The sequence below is a fragment of the Adiantum capillus-veneris genome, chromosome 12 (assembly GCF_014529385.1).
Source record: "Adiantum capillus-veneris isolate H3 chromosome 12, ASM1452938v2, whole genome shotgun sequence".
Taxonomy (NCBI): Eukaryota; Viridiplantae; Streptophyta; class Polypodiopsida; order Polypodiales; family Pteridaceae; genus Adiantum; species Adiantum capillus-veneris.
Genome location: NC_140942.1, coordinates 62,165,504 through 62,184,241, shown reverse-complemented (window position 1 = coordinate 62,184,241; position 18,738 = coordinate 62,165,504). Strand labels below are relative to the sequence as shown.

The window sequence follows — 18,738 nt, the reverse complement described above, 5'->3', positions numbered from 1 at the left end:
CTTTTCTATTTGATCGAAATCAATCAACTATGGCAAATCACAATGGAAATGCCCATGCTTGGTGCTCATACAATCATGTGCTCGTTCGGAAACTGTGTCATGCCAAGGAAGAGACATGGAATGTGACTTCCTTACATACAAACTTTTTAGCTTTTCATGAACAATCCGCATACATTCGTGCTCATTCATGATAGAAACGTGCTCAACATACAATATGTCATGCCTAGAAAAAGGGATCACATAACGATCCTGACTAAAATACAGGAAACCTTCACGAATGAAACACTCGAAGAATGCGTGCGTATCAATCATGCGAACACACAATACCTCTTGTGATGGTTCTTTGGACCAAGGCTCGAGAGGCAAGATCGCTTCGTTGGAATCTATCGAATCTTCGTGTGGGGGATCTGTGGACCTAGACTCGAAAGCCAAGATCGATTCTTGGTGATTGATCAAATCTACAACGAGGTTAGCTTCGCTAGAAAAAGCATCAACTAACACATCTTCCTTGTGAACAATCACATCATCTTCATGCAATTCATCATGCGTGTGAGAAATCACATCTTGATCATGCAAATTATCATGCTTGTCATTGTTATCCAAATCATTGGCATCCAAATCATGATGCTTATCATTGTCATTCAAATCATCATCATGCTTCACACAATCATGCAAATCCTTTGTTTCATGCTTTGGAGAAGTAGAGACTGAGAGAGTCTCCTTTTCCCGATCCTGTTGCATCTGTGCTTGTATTTGAGAAAAGAGTCGCAACATCTCTTGCGTTATTGCCTTGTTCTCGCGATCAAACTTGGCTTGCATTTCTTTGTTCTCGGGATCAAATTCTGCTTCTCTTGCTTTGGCTTCCAAGCGTGCTTGCTTGCTTTCACGCGCTATGGTTGCCATTCTTTCTTGATACTGGTACTCTATGGTTGCCATGTCGTCTTCGTAGGCTTTTCTTTCTGCTTCTCTTTCTTGGTCTAACTCCTCCATAGGAGTTCGTGCAATCTTTGTCGTAGAAGGGGAAGGGTCGGAGAAACCTCCTTGTGAGGAAAATTCTTCTTCGCCTCTCTCATGCTCATCACGTCCAAGCGAAGTATCCATTCCGCTTCGAGTGATGACCATTCTGCAATCGTGGGTTCTTGTGGGATCTTGGGGGTCTTGGGTTCTTAAGTTCACGAGGAACTTGGGTTCTTGAGGGTGTTGGGGGTTTCTTTTTCTTGCAAATCGCGTTGGAGAAGGATCTTCTCTTCACCCGAGTTCTACCCTTTTCTGCGGGCGCACCCCTTGCCGGCCTTGCGCTCACACCAAGGTTGCTTTTTCCCACCTCACGTCGATTGGCCCGCCGCTAACTGCACGGTCCGCTCTCAATGAGTGAAAAGAGACACAAGGGGAGACTGGACAAGCCCTTCTTTCTTGGGATTCCTGTCACTCTTCAACAAAACACGATTAGGAATCGCCTCGCCCAAGTAAACTTGGGTTTGTGCGATCACAACAAGCAAAAAAATTCTTGTGGCTCTTGTGGTTCTTCCCTTGAGTAATGCAGAACACTTCCAAAGCTCTGATACCAATGTTAGGTGCTACGGAATGAATGTATTTTTTTCTCAAGATTAGTGATCCTTATTGCTCAAGGTTCCTTTTAGTTCTTTAGGGAAAGAGAGAGCTTTCCGTCTTATAGAGTGCTGTAGTCACGAACAAAGTGAGTGGATGTTGTGCGTGCAAATGGATGAGACTGAGAGAAGGAGAGAGAAGAGATATGACACCGAGAGATTTGTAAAACCCTCCTCCGGAGGCCCCACTCTCGTCGGCGAGAGTGGTCTATTCTTTGATTGCACAAAGGTCTACAATGCGTATGCAATGGACTATGCAACTTGGTCTATGCCGATGACGATGACGGTGACGACGATGGCTGAAATCTGAGATCTTCTAATCGTTGAATTTCGGGACTGTTTCAGTGGCTGAAAATGACTGTTTTGGCTGCGTTTTCTTGGCTGAAAATCGATGGTCTTTATGGGCTGAATCTGCTACACTCTAGGTGAATGTTGCCGGTCTTAATTTGCTGCTGAAATCCAAAAACACCGGGGGCTGAAATTGGTCCTTCTGTCGCCGGGGTTCTGCAAATGCAAAAACGCTAGGCTGATCTGCTGTGTCGTGATGACGCCGGGGCTGATCTGCTGTGCACAAATCGCCAAGGGTGATCTAATGCAAAAACGCTAGGTCTTCTGTGGAGAAAACGCCAGAGTAGTCGTGGGGGTTGGTCTTGCTGAGAAGTTGCCTATTGAGCAAGGTGCTCCTACTGCCTCTTCTGCCATTGAGTGCTAACTTGGGTTTGCTTATATAGAAACTTAGCAAAATTGCCCTACCTACTTTTGTTGGAAAGTCACTTAAAAATAATAAGTGAAAATAGGAAAATAGGCTAAATGCACTGAAAAATTCCCCTAACTGATGCTAATGGATTTTAATGGGAATTCCGATGATCATGCTGTGTGCAACCGGAGGATATGCATCTATGCTAAGTGACTGGGCATGCACGGTCTACGAATAGACTCACAAAAGTGCCAGATCAGTGCTAATCTAAACTTGATTGAACTGACTGAACCCTGCTGTGGTGAAGCTTGTCCACGGACACATAGGGTTGGGATGTGTCACGTGACAGCGATGAGTCGCTGTGTTCCAGTGGCTGGTTGCACATAGAGCTACATCAATGGGGAGCTGGCTTGGCCTCTCGGCAACATGTGCAGCTTGTGACCGTCCTTTGGAGAGTCAGCATCACTGTCTTTGGGATTGCCCTATGGCACAACAGGTTTGGCTTCGTGTCCTTCGGCTGATGCTAGCTCTTTTCCACAGCACAGTAGTACACTTGGGGGGCAGCTGGTTGGTCCACTATCACGGGCCCGGCACTACAGTTTGAGCTATCCTTCACCAACAGGATGATAGTGATACAGGGGGATCGACCTACACTCCAGCCTGCTATAGAGCTTACCCCACAGGAGTGGTGCAGTGAGAGAGAGGAGTGTTGGGAGCTCGTTTGTAGCTTGACACTCTGGTTCATCTGGCGGGCCCATTGCTTCAGCATCTTTGAGCCTCGCCTTGTACGACCAGCAGAGATAGTTTGAGATTTTTGGCTAGAGCTGATCCATACTCTCAGGGACAGTTCGAGAGACCCTAGGGCAGCTTCGACCGCATGCGGGAGCGTAGAGAGGCATTCCTTCGACTCTGGCGCCTTGGGCCTTTCTTCACCATGGTCCAGGGTGTGCTCAGAGGGCACTACCGTCCACCTGTGTGGCTTTTCCCTCCTCCCATCTCTTGATTTAGCCTCATTGTACATATGCTGTTTGTTTATTGGGAGAGTCTCCCCTTATGATTGTTATAGCCCTTTCTAGTAGAGGTGGTTGTAGCCTTATGGGTAGTTTCATTAACTAATAGAAGGATCTCTTTCTCGGGAAAAAAAATTAGTGTTAATCCATGGGGGAGAGGTTATATAGAGGGTGGACAGTTCCTCTAAAGACTGATGAGCTTAAGGGAAACACGTTAAGTGTTGATTCTTTAGATCTCTTTTTCACCATCTCTCTTTTATCTCCCGTGTCCTCCTCTACTCTAACTTTGGCATATTCTCATCCTTTTGGGATGAGCTTCACTCGCTTAGTGTTTTTAAGTTCCGTATTATTTGTTTGTATTTCAGAATGCTGAAGGATTACAAATATACAAAACCCTTGCAAAAGCATAATGTTTGCCCTGTGCCAAGCATAGAACTTGTGAGAACTAGTTTCGTGGCTTTATCCATATGTTTTCCTGTTCCTTTTCAGAACTAGTTTATTAGATATGTTTTAAGAATGATGTTTCAAATTCTTGAAATAACAGGAAAGATGGATATTGAAGACGGATATATTAAAGCTCCAAGTTTGCGTAGATGCATTGGCTGCAAAATCAGAGGTATTTCATGGAAGACTTCTGGAGGTAAGGGACGAGCTGAAAGATGCATATGAGGAGCTTGATTCCCTGAAGGGTTTGAAGGAAGAGCAGAATAACGAGGCTATATCTTCTGCTGAGGCTTTTAAGACTGGGATGCAAATAGTAAGGTATGGACAGGACTTTTTGTGGAAATATTATTGTAAGAGTTTTGTTTTCATTTTGTGCTTTCTGTAACACTAGTACCACCATAGTATGTCCAATGTAGCACAGGAGACGTTTGAGAAGGACAAGGGAGAGGCGGCTAGAGTTATTTGCACGAACAATAAGAACATGAAAGAGCAAGTAGGTGACAAGGAATGTTAAAATCGTGGCCTATTTTAGTGCTACGAAGTTCTTACTTTAATCTATGTCACAGTGGCAGGTCACATCATTTAACCCAGCAGGAAGGAAATCTGTGTGTCTAGAAAAGATGAAGCCACAACAACTAGATAAGGAAAATACAGTTGGTTTTGTCAATGGCTTGCAGGTATGGCTATTGAGTTTCCATTATTCAAATTTCGCACTTTTCTTCATAGTTGCATTGAGACGTGTATGAAATATTTATCAAACCTCTGCAAACTTCGAGCATGAAATGATGATTTTATACTGGGCATCTTTTTTTTGGGCTTTGTAACCTGTAATAGCTACATATGTGCTTCAATGTTTGTTTTCATGTTTTGGTCCCTAGGTTTTCAACTTGAAGCAGCTTTTGTTTACGGTGCATATTGTAGTTGTTAAAATGTAATGAAATATCATGTAAGGATGAATTAATGAATTACCCACCCACCTTAATTGGAGCCTACCTAAAAGTACTCTATCACCTCTACACACCAACTCCTGTCACACATACTAGTCACAACTACCCTCTTTCATGTTCTTGTCTATAACCTTATGTAGTGGTTTGTCTTTAATAATAATGAAATCAGTTTTCAGGTGTTCTCATTTCATTGTCTTGTTAGCTTATGTCTTGAGTATTTCATTCTTATCTACTTTTAGTTAGTGTTAAGGTTAGTTGATTAGTTTCAACGTGGTATCAGAGCACCACTAATCTTCATAAGCCTTCACTCTTGAGCTCCCTCTAGCATCTTCTAGCCTATCAAGCTAAGCACTCCATTCCAAGGAATCCGGAACCTTGAAATAGATGACGTAGCTTCCTTGTTTGCTTCCACTATCTCTAACAAGCCCACCCTATATAGATAAGCTCAATGGTACAAATGTGAGTCACCCAAAGAGAAAGTACCTTGTGGCTAGATTGAGGCATACAAAGCTTGGAAAGCCCGAGACATTAGTGCTCAAGTGGAGCTCATTCAGCTTTGCCATAAAAGGCAAGTGAAACTTGCAAGAAATCTTACCTTTGCACAAGCCATTTGGCAATTTTTTGCTTGTAGCTACGAGCATGCTGACCTCATCTATCAAGTCTTTGATCAAGAGACTAGGCAACACCAACATGCAAGAACACGAAGCCATTGTCAAGCTTCTTGAGAACTGGCAAGCTCTTCTTGATGAGGTTCCGATCTCTAGATTAGAGATCTTGGAGTAGTTGCAATCTATACTTCTACTCACTGCTCGCTGAAACCGTTGAGGATAGTATGGCAACTGTTGAGGCTGAACATATCCTACAGGAGTCGGTGTAGAGGGTCCCGTGAAATGTGTAGAAGTACTTGGTTGTGCATACCCAACAGGAGACCCCATACCCATTGGAGCTTGAATCCCCACATCGCCCTGTAGTAGCATCTCACGAAATACTTGCACGTGAGCTCGAAGGTTGTCAATGATGTTAGACTTCTCTTTCAATACGTGGCGCAAAGCATAAATAATAGCATCTCTATCGGCGATCGCACTCTTTGCGACACGCAAAGACCCCTCCATGGCTGCATATGTGGTTGAGTGGCATTGGGGAGTAGCAGCCAACCTCTCTGCTCCAAGCTCAATGGTAGCAATACCATGTTTGGACTCGTGCAGTATCTCCTCAGAGAGCCAAAAGAGCGAGGTAGAGTCCGCCACTGCTAAAGATCCCGCAACGGTGTCTGGCGAGGCAGGGCTAGTACGTGGCACAGCTCGTGAACTTGTAGCATGCATAGTAGGTGTAGCCGAGACAAGTGGAGTGGATGTCATAGAGATAGGTAGAGGGGAAGAGCGAGCTGCAGGTGGGGTACGGGTGGTAGTCACAGTTGGTAGGAGTGAAGATGGGATATGTAGGGATTGAAACACAAGATGGAGAAGCCGCAGCTGGGACATGAAGAATGTGATCTGAAAGACCCGAACAGAGCACTTGCTCAGTAGAACAAGGAGCGGAAGTAGACGAGGAGCACCGTGCAGGTGCAAGGTGAGTCACCCTAGTCCTTTGGGGACAGTGGCAAGTCCTTCACCACTCTCGCCCTCTTCTTTTTCTTCCTAAGTATTGGGTCGGTTGCATTGGCAACATATTTACCTTATGCTTTTGAGTGCATTCCTTGAATATCTGCAGCCATGGCCATAAGGCTAACATGGATGTTGATTACCCAAGCCAACATAGGCGCTGCAAAATACTGAAAACGCGACTGTACAAATTGCACTTGTGCTCAAAATCGTTTGGCCCTGGTCCGTAAGGATGTGTAAAGAAATGGTGAAATCCACAAGGTATTGTGTGGATCAGACAGTAGAGGCCATCACAGTGGGAAAACAATGTGGGCATTTCACAACTTTTCTTTGACTCTCTGGCATCTCCGGGTAAAAAGTAATACTTAAAGATAGCCCACAACTCTTTATTCCGTGCATAGTCTGGGTGATCAGTATGTAGCAACTCTTGACTGGCCTGAATGGTGGTATCTTTGGAAAGCCAGGAGTATGTGCGCGTGGCCGGCTTCAAAGACAGAAAGGTGGTCATTCCTTATACATGACCAATCCGCGTAGCGGTAAGGTTGTGGCCCCGCACTTTCAAAAAACGGTTCAAAAGTTCGTGCACCATAGCCCTAGCCAAATCAGTGGGTAAATCTGTAATTGCTAATGCAGCTAGACCTAGTTTCTGCAGTTGATCCTTAGAAAGGATATCCTTGAGAAAAGGATGGGGTAGCTGCAAGTGAAAATTCAACGTGAACTCTGCTTGACTTTGCATTTAGGAGGTCTGCTTATTTCATGACGTAATACCTGACGTTCTCCCTTTCTTATGCCTTTGGGTTCTACCTCTTTGGTGCTCGAAGACCGTGATATTGAGCTGGAATCCGAATCAGCCTTGTTAGAGGGTGCTCTAATGTAACGTTCATCACTAGATTCACTGGAAGTCATCTCGGTAACATCATGGCTGCTTTGATTAGATTTTGCCTTCTCTTCAGAACTACTTTGTCTGTCCCTACGAGTAGGCTTTTTTTGCAAAGCTTCCCGCGTGTTACACTCAGCAAACTGCCAGCAAACTTTATAATGCTCTGTAACCCATAGGAGCTTACTTACAGGGTTCAATCGGTGCAATAGCATACAGACATAACCTTTCAGATCTTGACGAGCATCAGATACCACCCTGTGAGTGTGCAGATTGGAAGAAAGGTAGATTGTTTGATGTTGAAATGTGTGCCAGAAAAGTCGAAATGCTGGTAGATAGTTGCTGGTGCGATAGCTGAAATGGATAGGGGAATGTGACGACGGGGGTACGGGTAGGGGAGTAATTGAAGACGATAGGGGGGAGGGGGTTACTGGGTAGATAGAGCCGAGTGCACTAGAGAGGGGCGAGGGAGGATGAGGGGGTGGGTAGGGATGAGGGGAGGTAAGAGGGGCAAGAGTTAGGTAGGTAGGGGCGAGTGTGAGGTAGGGAAGGACGAGGGGGTGGGTAAGGACCAAGGGAGGTAGCGAGGGGGGAGAGGGTGGGTAGGAGCGAGGGTTAGGTAGGTAGGGGCGAGGGGGTGGGTAGGGTCGAGGGGGTAGGGGCGAGGGGTAGAAAGGGGCGATGGGAGAGGGTAGGGGCCAGGGTAGAGTAGATAGGAGAAAAGAGAGCTGCTGCAACTTCCAAATGTGGTGCTTCCCAGATTACGCCGGCTATCAGAGTGACCAAGGACATCGTTGACACAATAAGAGTGATGGGAAGAAGAAGGAAACCTCAGTGATGGGAAGAGAATTTACGTAGGAAATCTGCCAGGATGAACACGATTACATTGAGAGATACCGGTTGAGATAAATTTATCACTTCGGAGAGAAACCGAACCCCGGGCAAGTGGTGGAAAATAAATCACAAAACAATGGCGAAGGGACACTGCAAAAGTAATAGGAATGAGAATGTGAAGTGGAAGTTCCATGAGAAAGATACTCGATTAGAGAACCAATTGTAGGAACCAATTGATAGTACAACAAGGTGGGAAAAATTGAATGGAAACAATGATCCAATGTCACGTGCACATCTAATCCTATGTGTACGGGTACAAGCTACTTCATGACATGGGTTCAGTTTAGTTCAATCAGCCTAGCTTAGGAAGTGTTCAGGCACTTTTGTGAGTCTGTTCGCAGACCGTGCATGTCCAGACACTTAGGGTAGATACATATCCTCTGGTTGCACACAACATGATCATCAGATTACCATCAGAACCCATCAAGAGCATTTTTATAGTGCATAGACCTATTTTCCCTATTTTAGCTAATTTTCACTTATTATTTTTAAGTGACTTTTGTTGGGAAACTGGGTAGGGCAAACTGACCAAGCAAGTGTATAAGAAAACCTAGCACTAGCACTTTCTGGCGAGCAGCATAGCAGCCCAGCGTTTGCAGTTCCATCACGACCGAACCCAGAATAGCATTAGTGTTTTCAGTTTTCAGCATCAAGATTCCGCAGTAGAACCCCCGAACCTTGCAGATCTCACCTTCTCGCAGCAAATCCTCGCCGCACGGTCAGATCAACGAGCGTTTGCTGATTCAGCCCGGAAAACGTAGATTTCAGCATCTGCATTTTCAGCGTGTTGTTCTCACATTGTTGTTATCGCCATCGTCACCGAGATAGAGTCAGAATTCAGGAGATAAAGATTTGCAGATTTCAGCCATTAGCATTTTCAGATCTCAGCCCGACTCCTTGTCGTTCTCATCGTCGTCGACATCGTCGGCAAGTCCAAGCATTGTAGAGATTTGTGCAATCAATAGTAGACCGCTCTCAGATTTGTGCAATCAATAGTAGACCGCTCCCGCCATAGAGAGTGGGGCCTTCGGAGGAGGGTTTGACAACATTCTTGTGTCCTATTCTTCTCTTTATCTCTCAGTCTCAGCACCTTCATTCATAGTGTCATTCACTTTGTTTGTGATCATTTGCACTCTCATTTAAGGAATGGAAGGCTCTCCCTTCTATAAGTAAAAGGAACCTTGAGCACAGTTCGGAGCACTCATCTTGAGCAAAGTTTAACATTCATTTCCGCTACACCTTACATCGAAATACAAGAAGTTGTAGAGCAAAACAAAGCACATTGGGTTGCACTTGGAAGGAAACGAGTTTCAACCATGGTGGGAGGAAATGAGTTTAAGGGGAGGAATTGTTGGGACACATGAGAGGTTGATGGATTTGCAGGAGAAACATGGTCTGGGTGAGGTTAAGTGAATGGAGAGAAGGGGGATGCTGAGAGGATGGGAATACTGGAACTTAAACTGATTAGAACAGGTATAGATTTGCTTACTATGAGGGATAATAGGATTTTACTCTTTAGCCATTTACAAGCGACAAGGGAACACCGTCCAAAGTGACTAATTGTATTGCTCCTTGTGGTAAAATCTCTTGTACTCTGTATGGCCCTTGTCAGAGTGGGACCAGCTTCTTTGCCTTTCCCTGATATCTTGCGTGATAAAGCAGCACAAGAGAGCGTGGTACTATTTGAGGTAAGCAAATGCGTCAGCCTCAGGCTTTGACCATTGGAATGGCACAATAGCACTAGTCAAGCGTGTCAAGGGTTCAACCATCTATGCATACATGTGGATGAACCTGTGATGATAGCTTGTGTGTCCCACAACGCTCTAGACACCTTTGGGATTGATGGGAGGAGGCAACCTCAAGTTAGCTACTATCTTCTCTCGGTTAGGCGCTAAATCTTTAGCAGATACCACATGGCCTAAAAGCGTACCTTCAATGACCAAAAAATGACATTTGTTTGGATTGAGCTTTAGACGTGCCTCCCCGCACTTGAGGAAGACGAGAGAGAGCTGAGTAAGGTGTTCCTAGATTCTCCACTGGGGTGGAACATAAGGCGTCGGAGAAGGTTGAAAATCGTCCATGAATATGCGAAGATGATCCGTGAGCAGCTGATAAAAGATGAGATATATTGTGCGATTGAAAGGTGGAGCAGTTTTTTAGGCCAAAAAGCATTCTTGTGTAAATGAAAATACCCCAGTTACAAACGTAGTTTTGATCAGATCACCGGGATGGATGCCCAACTGATTGTAGCCACTGAACCAATCCATGAAACTGTAAAGTATGTCTTGCCACATCCTCGAGCACGCGTTCAGTGAAGATTGGAAAAACCATTAAGGATTGTTACCTTGTTCAAAGCGCGGTAGTCGACGCACACACGGATTTTATTGGATTTCTTTTTGGGGGCGATGACCATGGGTGATAGCCACTCAGAGTGCTCTACATGTACAATAATCCATGCTTCTTGCATTTTTTCTAACTCCAATTTGAGAACTTTTGCATACTTAGGGTTGAGCTTGTAAGCTCGGCCTTCATTGGCTTAGCCCCTTCAACCAGAGGGATAGTATAGACAACCAATTCTGGTGGATTTCTTCCAAATCCTTGTAGGACAAGGCAAAAACATCTTTAAAAGAGTGCATAAAAGAGACTATCTAATCGAATAGCACGGGGTGATGCCATAACCAAGCGGCTAAGAGGATGGAATGAAGGCTGTCAGGGTCACCCATGTTGACTTGTCTGACTGGGTTAGGAGGTGTAGCTGGGGAGGGTGCATCAGAAGATGAAGATTGTGTCGCCTCTTGGAGCTTCGAGACATCATGGGTTGGTGTAGCAGAGGGATATGAAATCATGTAAGACTTAAGAGGGTTGCACGGGAGGTGCCTTCCATTGAACTGTGCTCCAAGGTACAGAGATTGAATGACTGTAAGAGTGCCACTTCGAAGATTTGCATCCAACTTTAGCATGTCGTAAAGGGATACTTGTCGAAAGGTGTTCTTCAAGATAGTCTCTGTTGTAGGCTTGTGGCTGTTAGGCAAGGCTTTGTCGGGGACTTTGACTTGTTACAAGTCAACTACTGCTTCCAAGAATGCCTCATCAATCTTAGATAGCAGAGAGATCGGTCGGCTCTTGGCACCAAGAGGTGGCTTGTCAAGACTCAGACGTTGCAAATGGACTAGGTTGTTGAGGAGGAAATGGAAGAGTTGGACCTTCAAGAAGGCTGAGGCCTAGGTTTCTCGTTGGGACCTAGTGAGGACATCCGTGGTCTCCTCCACTTGTGACACCCTATCCTTAGGGGTAACCACATCTGTAGCAGGTGACGATCCAGGAATGGTGCTTACCGCAATCAGCTTGATCTTTGGAAATGCGAACTCTTGTTGGTTCGGATTGATGGTTGAAGTCGTGGATGCCCGTTGTTTGGGACAATCTTTACTGTAGTGATTGTTAGCTTCGGGACAATGATGGCAAGGTGGAGACCCTTCGGGCTGGGGACGCTTGCTTTGGTAATGCCCATATTCCCCACACTTGTAGCATAAGATGGGGCGATTAGATGGGCGAGGCGGGGGACGAGGTGGTCTCTGCTCCTGTTGCATGGGGTTGGAAGCTGAGGTGCTTTACATACCTTGCCTAGTAGGCATAGGGGTTGTCAGCAAGGGTGACATGTGATTTGAATGGCCATATGGAGAAACCATATTGGATAAAGGAGCCAAGCCTTGTTGAAGCGTAGGGGCAAGGCAATTGCCGCAATCCCTTCAGATAGCAGCACTCCTTGTCCTCATGGCCGGACTTCTCACAAAAGTGGCAATAAGCTTGAAGCGGGCATTTCTTGCGGAGGATGCCCTGGAGAACGGCATGAGCTATACCAGACCATAGCCTTAGACTCCTGATGAGCCTTGAGCTCCTGCAACTCCCGCTTGATCTGGTTCAAAGCTTCTTGATGTGGAGTCTTCTCCTGTCGAAGAGAGAATGATCTCTCCTCTTGAAGAGATCGTTGTAACTTCAAGTCTTCGATTTCCCTGCGTAAAGAAGTCAAAGGATCAGAAGGACTTTCCAAAAAGACTGAGGTGGGCTCTACTTGAGGGGAGTCGGTAAACAACTTTCGAGCTCCTTCTATCCTAGTAGCAGTTGCAACGAACTTCTCTAGAGTGGCGTCAGGTCGGAGACTCTCTCAAAGTTTTTGCTGAGAAGTTTTGGGAAGAGCCTTCTCCATGCATTTCGTAACCAAAGATTCACCTTGTTGCTGAGGAAGCTTAGCACCCAGAAACTTGGTTCTGGTCATGAGTTCTTTAAAAGTCTCATTTGATTGGAGCATCAGGTTGGCCAACTCATCCAAAACCTTCTCTTGGAAGTCCCTTGGTCTCTCCTTGAGAGCAAGGGGGAGAGACCTTGAGGGTAGACCGGTCACCGTAGAGCTAGAGAGCAAGGGTAGAGCTTGAGAGCAAGAAGGAGAGAGAGCCTTGTGTCAATTGTGGAGGAAAGGGATGAGAGGGGTGTGCATTTTATAAGGGGGAGTTCCCCTCAACTTTTTATATTTCTGCCCCGTTTATGACAGTTGGCTGGTAAAATGTCCGTTGAACGGCATCCGGCTGTCCAGCTCTGTCTGTTTCAGCGTTCCGGGCTGTTCCAGCCATCCCGTTCCGGTATTAACTTGTCTGCCGGAACGTCCCAAGGTTCCGAGATGTTCTTGGCAACCCTACATGGATGTAACGGCATTCCGGCGTTCCAGGCAAGCGGGAACGCATTCCCCGGTAACGCTGGTCGATACTCTTGTTAAGTTTTCTTGTGAGAAACTTGCCATGGTCTCTTGAGTTTTTGGAATGATGCTTGCTCTTGTTGGTTCCCTCCGTTCCCTCGCTCGGATTTGAGCGTTCTTCATCTTCTTGGAGATGTGCAATCACTAGGGTGTCATTTCTATTGACTTCACTGCTAGAACTCATTTGTGTTGTAGAAGAAGGATAGGATCCTCCATAGAAGAAGAATCGTATGAGCTTTAATACCATTGAAACAAGCTTGGACACCTAGGGGAGAAATCAATAGCAACACACGAAGAAAAACCCACAATTTCCCTTCGATTTCCCCCTATGGTCACTTATATATGGAATTAAAGCAAGGTCGGGCAATGCCAATAAAAACCCACAATTTCTTAAAACGTCACTCATTAATGAGTTAATAAACTCACTCATAAGAGGTGCTTCATATGTAGATAAATACGTGTGTTGGGGTATTGATGCAATTGTACAAGCACACTCCCCAATGCTTACACCTAGTAGACACTGGCTGTGCTCATGTGCAATCGTAGGGAATGCAACTACTCTAACGTGTCTGGGCATGTAGGTCTTGCTAATAGGCTCACAAGGGTGCTAAAACAGTCCCTAGGATGTCTTGAACAGAAGTTAGCATGTCCACATGCACATAGGGTAGATGTGCAAGTGACATCCACTCAACCTTGGGCAAGAAGACCCGGGCATGTAGGTCTTGCTAATAGGCTCACAAGGGTGCTAAAACACTCCCTAGGATGTCTTGAACAGGAGTAGCATGTCCACATGCACATAGGGTAGATGTGCAAGTGACATCCATTCAACCTATGGGCAAGAAGACCCTTTAACCAAGTGGACAGACTAGACCTACTGGACCAAACTGACGAGACGACATGCTAGACTAGACTAAACCAGACCAGGCTAGAGTAGACGAGGGCAAAAGTGGACTAGACCGGACCAGACGAAACTAGTATGGAGCAGCTGACTTAACCAAGCTGAGAGACTGGACTATCTAGCTGCTTGAGTGTGTAAACTCCCACCAGGCGTGTCAAAAATAAGAGCATCTTTAGCAAGAAATGTGTTGTGCTCTCTATTGTGTTGTTCCTCAGTGCAGTCTGCAAAAAATCTCACTCCACACATAAAAACAATCACTGAATAACAATATGAAAAGAAGCAAGTCTATACTTAGAATGACACATCAACAGACTCCAAGCCCTCAACTATACCCAAAGAACCGATACAGACTTTTGTAGGCAACACACTTAGCTCCAAGCCCACGACTCACAGGTACAATGTGGGTGTCGAGACTTAAACTGTGCAAAGAGTGCAGGTGTACAAGCACTCGACTGAAAACATATGACTCTAGAGTCAAACGACTCATACGTTGCATAGATGTCCCAGAAAAACCAGCCGAGCATATATACGAACATAAAAGGCAGCCACGAATATCTCTAACAACATAGCTATGCCTATCTCCAAAGTGTGGGCGGTGAATTGGCCACGGTGTCCACTCGACCACCACCCCCTTTGTATGCCACGTGTCAGTGGCAGGCGAATCCACCCAGTGTGAACCCAAGGCTACCTATCACGGCTGTCCAAAGGGGACTGTAACTGCTGTCCATGTCCTGTGATATGGCAGCTTGCTACATCTAACATGGAATTGGAGAGGCAAAAAATACCTAGTCTAGCCATACCAATGAATTGTTGGTGAAGGTGTTCTTAGTAGGCACAACTCAAGATTGTAGAAATTTTGCTGCCCCTTTATGAGAAGGTGGCTTCCAATTGCTAAATTTTGAATACCTCGTGCCATGAAAGCACTAAGCATGTGAACAAAGAGGACTGCTTACATTCAAATGGCTGATTCACATCTATAATATGCCACCCTGATGTCCCTATCAGAGTCTTGCCATTTGAGAGACCTGTCTGATATATGAAGTATTGAGGAATTGAAACACATGGCTGCATGGAATGAACCTGTCCAGATGAAGGCTCCAATGCTTGGCTATGATATGTGTCCTTAAATCCAAGGTTGCTGCCCAGCCATTATTTTAGCGGTGGCACCCAAACTACAGCTTACATGAAGCCTCTTTAGCAATCCAAGACAGCGAAGGCATAGGAAGCATGATGGCTTGAGCTACTTTTAGCCGCACATGGAAAGGCCATGCATATGATTCCAAGGACAAACCTGTCTATAATCTTGCAAGAGATACAAGAGAACAACCCCCACTGATTGGCATACTCATGTGCCTATTATGGCAAGTGTTCCTTTGGTGGGCTATGAATGCGTAGAGCATTGTGTTGTTACTTGTTGTTTTGGCAAGAAGATATAGACCTTTGTTTCCTCTGTTTGTCTTCATGTTGCTGGAGAATTGCTATCCCTTTGTCGTCACTAGGGTTCAGGGCTCTCATGGATGGCATCCTGAGCATTTTCAGCTGCTCTCTAAAATGCTTCCTTGTTGGGGTTTTTGGCGCATTAACACACCAGGAATGCCTTTATTTTTTATGGTGCAAGTTGTCTTCAAAAATGTGCATCCAGTTAGAGACATTTAGCTTTGGATGTGCTTTTTTGCTTACCACCGTTGAGGGTCATTTCTGTGGTACATGCATGAGTTTGGAAGGATGGCATCGTGGCAATGACATTCATTGCCTATTGTATCATGACTGCTTTGCCCTCTCGGCTGTGCTTTTTCTACGAACTTTGCCACCATATGTTACTTCAAATACAATTCTGCTTTCCAAGAGGAGAATAAAAGAAAAGATAGGGTAGAAGATAGTGGCTTGTTATCCGGTTTTTACTCTGAAAATTACTTGGAAAGGTGTTGATTAAGGTGGCAGAATACAATCTCTACTCGTAGAATTTTTTTGGAAATTTTTATGTTGAAATGTTTTCTTTCATCTTGTAGTTGTCTTTGTATAGTGTTGACCTTAATTCTTTGTTAAAAATGGTGTCTTGCTATATGTAGAACAAATTGATGGAGGAAACAAGATTCAGCAGTGGAAAGCTGGCTCACACCATGTGTATACCTATGAGAAACAAAGTCACAAAATCTAGTAGCACAATGGGCACAGCACAAGGGCGAAGTAGACCCTGTGTATCGGCACTTGCTGTAAATGCAGCTGCGTGTAACAGAGTGACCACTGAGGTTACCGCAGCACAGAGCAAAAGTTTTGTTGTGTATAACACTAGTGGTGACCCTCAGACTGGTGTAAATCCTCCAAAACATTTTCCTGGGCGAAGCACTATCAGATCAAAAGCCAACTCGATGCAATGAACAGGGAGGGAAGGATGAGGTGTATAAAGGCAATGTTCAATTAATATCTTGAGCACAAGCTGGCATTATGTTTCAAGAAGATTTTATGAATGCTTGCTTTTGTTGCATGCATCTTCCTTTGTTCAGCCTTTGTGTTGGTGTTCAAGTCTTGTTTTTGCTTTTCTTTGAATACATGCTGCTTTTCTTTGGGTCCATGCACCCGGGAACTGGATTGAACAACCAATGGCAAGGCACACTCTCATTAGTTTGTTTGAAAGCTTGCATGAAATAGCTTCATAAGAGGAGACTACGTCCTCAAGTCTTGCTAGAGGTGAAGTTACGAGCTATGGTGAATTTTACCATCTTAAGGAGGCATTTGTCTAATGTCATGGGAGAGCTCTAAAATCATTCTTGTATGATTAACTTTGCTGTGAACTAATGATTGTTTGAGGACTGACACTTTTAGCCATTTGTTTGTGGATCGATGGCTAACAGCGGCAATGAAGGCTATATAACTATATAGATGTATGTATACGTATATATCTATCTACATGTATGTATGCATGTATATACCTGTATGTATGGGTCATCCGCTCTTTTTTTTCATGTGTTTCCTTGCTTTAAGGCTTCCCACTTGTAAATTATATCAACAGGATTTACAGAAAAAAAAAAAGGTACTTATGAGACGAGAATGGTGCATCAAGGGAGTACTAGAAGGGAGGCAATCTGTCCACGTTGAAGCTATGTATTGAGAGAGAGAGAGAGAGAGAGAGAGAGAGAGAGAGAGATGCATAATATCTTATATTCTCTTACTTGAGCGTGTCTATCACATGACTTAGGATGGGTTGATGTGAAGTAAAATGTCTCTGGGTCACATGTAGCTTAGGTTGCAATTGGAACACACATTATGCAGAGGTTTTTCCATGGAAGATGAATTGAAGGGTATGTATGCTATGCTTATAAAAATACCAAGGAATGGAAAATGATATTTCGGTCTTGTTGCGATGTGTTTGAAAAAACTATCATAATGTGGGTTAAATTCCTCTTAGGAGAAAGGGCATGCACATAAGTAGGCTTTAATGTATTATAAAATGTTGCAATCGACGATTGGTTGTGGTCAAATCGACGTATGAGAATCAAAAAGCTTGGAGAAGATGTTTAAAACGGTTTGCTTGCATTGGCACATGTTTAGTTAGCTCTTTTAAGCGGTTTGATTTTTTGTATGAGAGGAATTACATGATCCAATTGCTTATGGATGGTTTATATGTTTGGTAGCACACATACTATTTTATGCTGCTCCTTTGTGGGCGTCAAGCTTGTTTCAGTGGGGAGCACATTGGTGAAACCCATTGTAAGGTGATTGCTAGCTTGATATGCAATATATTCTTTTTGCCATATGTTTTAGTGATAGGACAGGACTTTTTATTAGAGCAATATCATGTATTCATAAATTGTGATCTACCTTGACACACAATCACGCCATAACAACCTTCTTAACACCACAACTATCATGAGGAAATGATCTCTTTGCTATGGATCAGGGTCGTCAGCGGTCTACTCACATGGTGGGTTATGGAGGAGTGGTAGTTGGGTTGACATCATGGCTAGCTTCTCACTTCTCACTAAAGTCTAGACGTGTATGGCTCTCTCTTTAAAGATATTGTTTAGTAGCTATGTACAATGTTATCACATAATCCATGACAAAGATGTTCTGATTGTTACCCAAATGTATCAACTATGGATGTTGAGGAACCAGGTGAACCATCTTTGAACTAAATAAATTTCTATGAACCCTGCTAGTAGAAGAAGCTTGCAAGTAGAGAAGGAAAATCCATGGACAAGTAGTGTCCACCACCATGATCACTAGGGCCCATTTGCGAAGAGGAGCGTGGTAGCTTGTGGAGAGGGGTCTTTAACAGAGAAAAACTTTGTGAAGAATAGATGGCTATTGACACATTGATTGAGGACTTGTAACCCAGTACAAGTGTTACTGGTGTGTAGACCCGTCCAACTTGTACTCTAATCTAGGTTGGACTAGTAGAGCCTCCAAGAGCTTGTTTGGGTTAGGGGGAAGACCGAGTGCCTTGGGTTAGTAAGGATGTGGTCACATAAAGCGTAGTTATAACTTTTTGGTCAAATGTTAGGGATGCAAATATGCCAAAATCACCATAGTTACAAAAGGCCTTGCATAGTTTGCATATAAGACAAATAATTGGTGCATGTGTGATCATGCATGATGCATAGTTATTTCAAAACATAATTTATATCTATGCATGGAGTGCCATTTGTTTGAGAGTTGAGCTTGAGCCCCGAATCCCTACACTTCTCGAAAAGCAATGCTAGTTGTGAGAGATGCTCTGCAAAGCTATCGATGGGGTTAAAGAACGACACCCTCGAGAAACTAGAAGCGTCATTCATAGAAATCCTCAAAAGCTTTGTTAGCAATGGGCTAAAAGTTATGTACACTACCCTGTTGAGAGATTGCATAGCATTTCTGCCATTTTCTTGTAGATAAAGGTGCTTGACGACATCCCAAAAACTATCTTAATTTGATCATACACACATGCCCTAATCATGTTTGACTGTTTTTAAGGGGCAATCAACATACTGGACAACCAGTCGGAGTGCCACAGGGAGAGTAGTACCTGCCTCTAGCATT

The 18,738-nt window shown here is 44.3% G+C and overlaps 1 protein-coding gene across 6 annotated transcripts in view; it reads left to right on the top strand.

Moving 5' to 3' along the window:
• Positions 1-16,516, top strand: part of LOC147445821 (kinesin-like protein KIN-7I) — a 189,572-nt gene extending 173,056 nt beyond the window's left edge. For 3 of the 6 annotated variants that reach the window (XM_086525198.1, XM_086525196.1, XM_086525195.1), the window contains exons 30-33: positions 3,859-4,076; positions 4,161-4,251; positions 4,325-4,435; positions 15,792-16,516. In XM_086525198.1, coding sequence (XP_086381324.1) covers positions 3,859-4,076; positions 4,161-4,251; positions 4,325-4,435; positions 15,792-16,100 — 729 coding nt within the window. In that variant the 3' untranslated portion in view covers positions 16,101-16,516. Of the gene's footprint in view, positions 1-3,679; positions 3,753-3,858; positions 4,077-4,160; positions 4,252-4,324; positions 4,436-15,791 lie in introns of those variants that run through there. The other 3 variants (XM_086525194.1, XM_086525197.1, XM_086525199.1) reach the window with 3 other exon arrangements.
• The last annotated feature ends 2,222 nt before the right edge of the window (positions 16,517-18,738 follow it).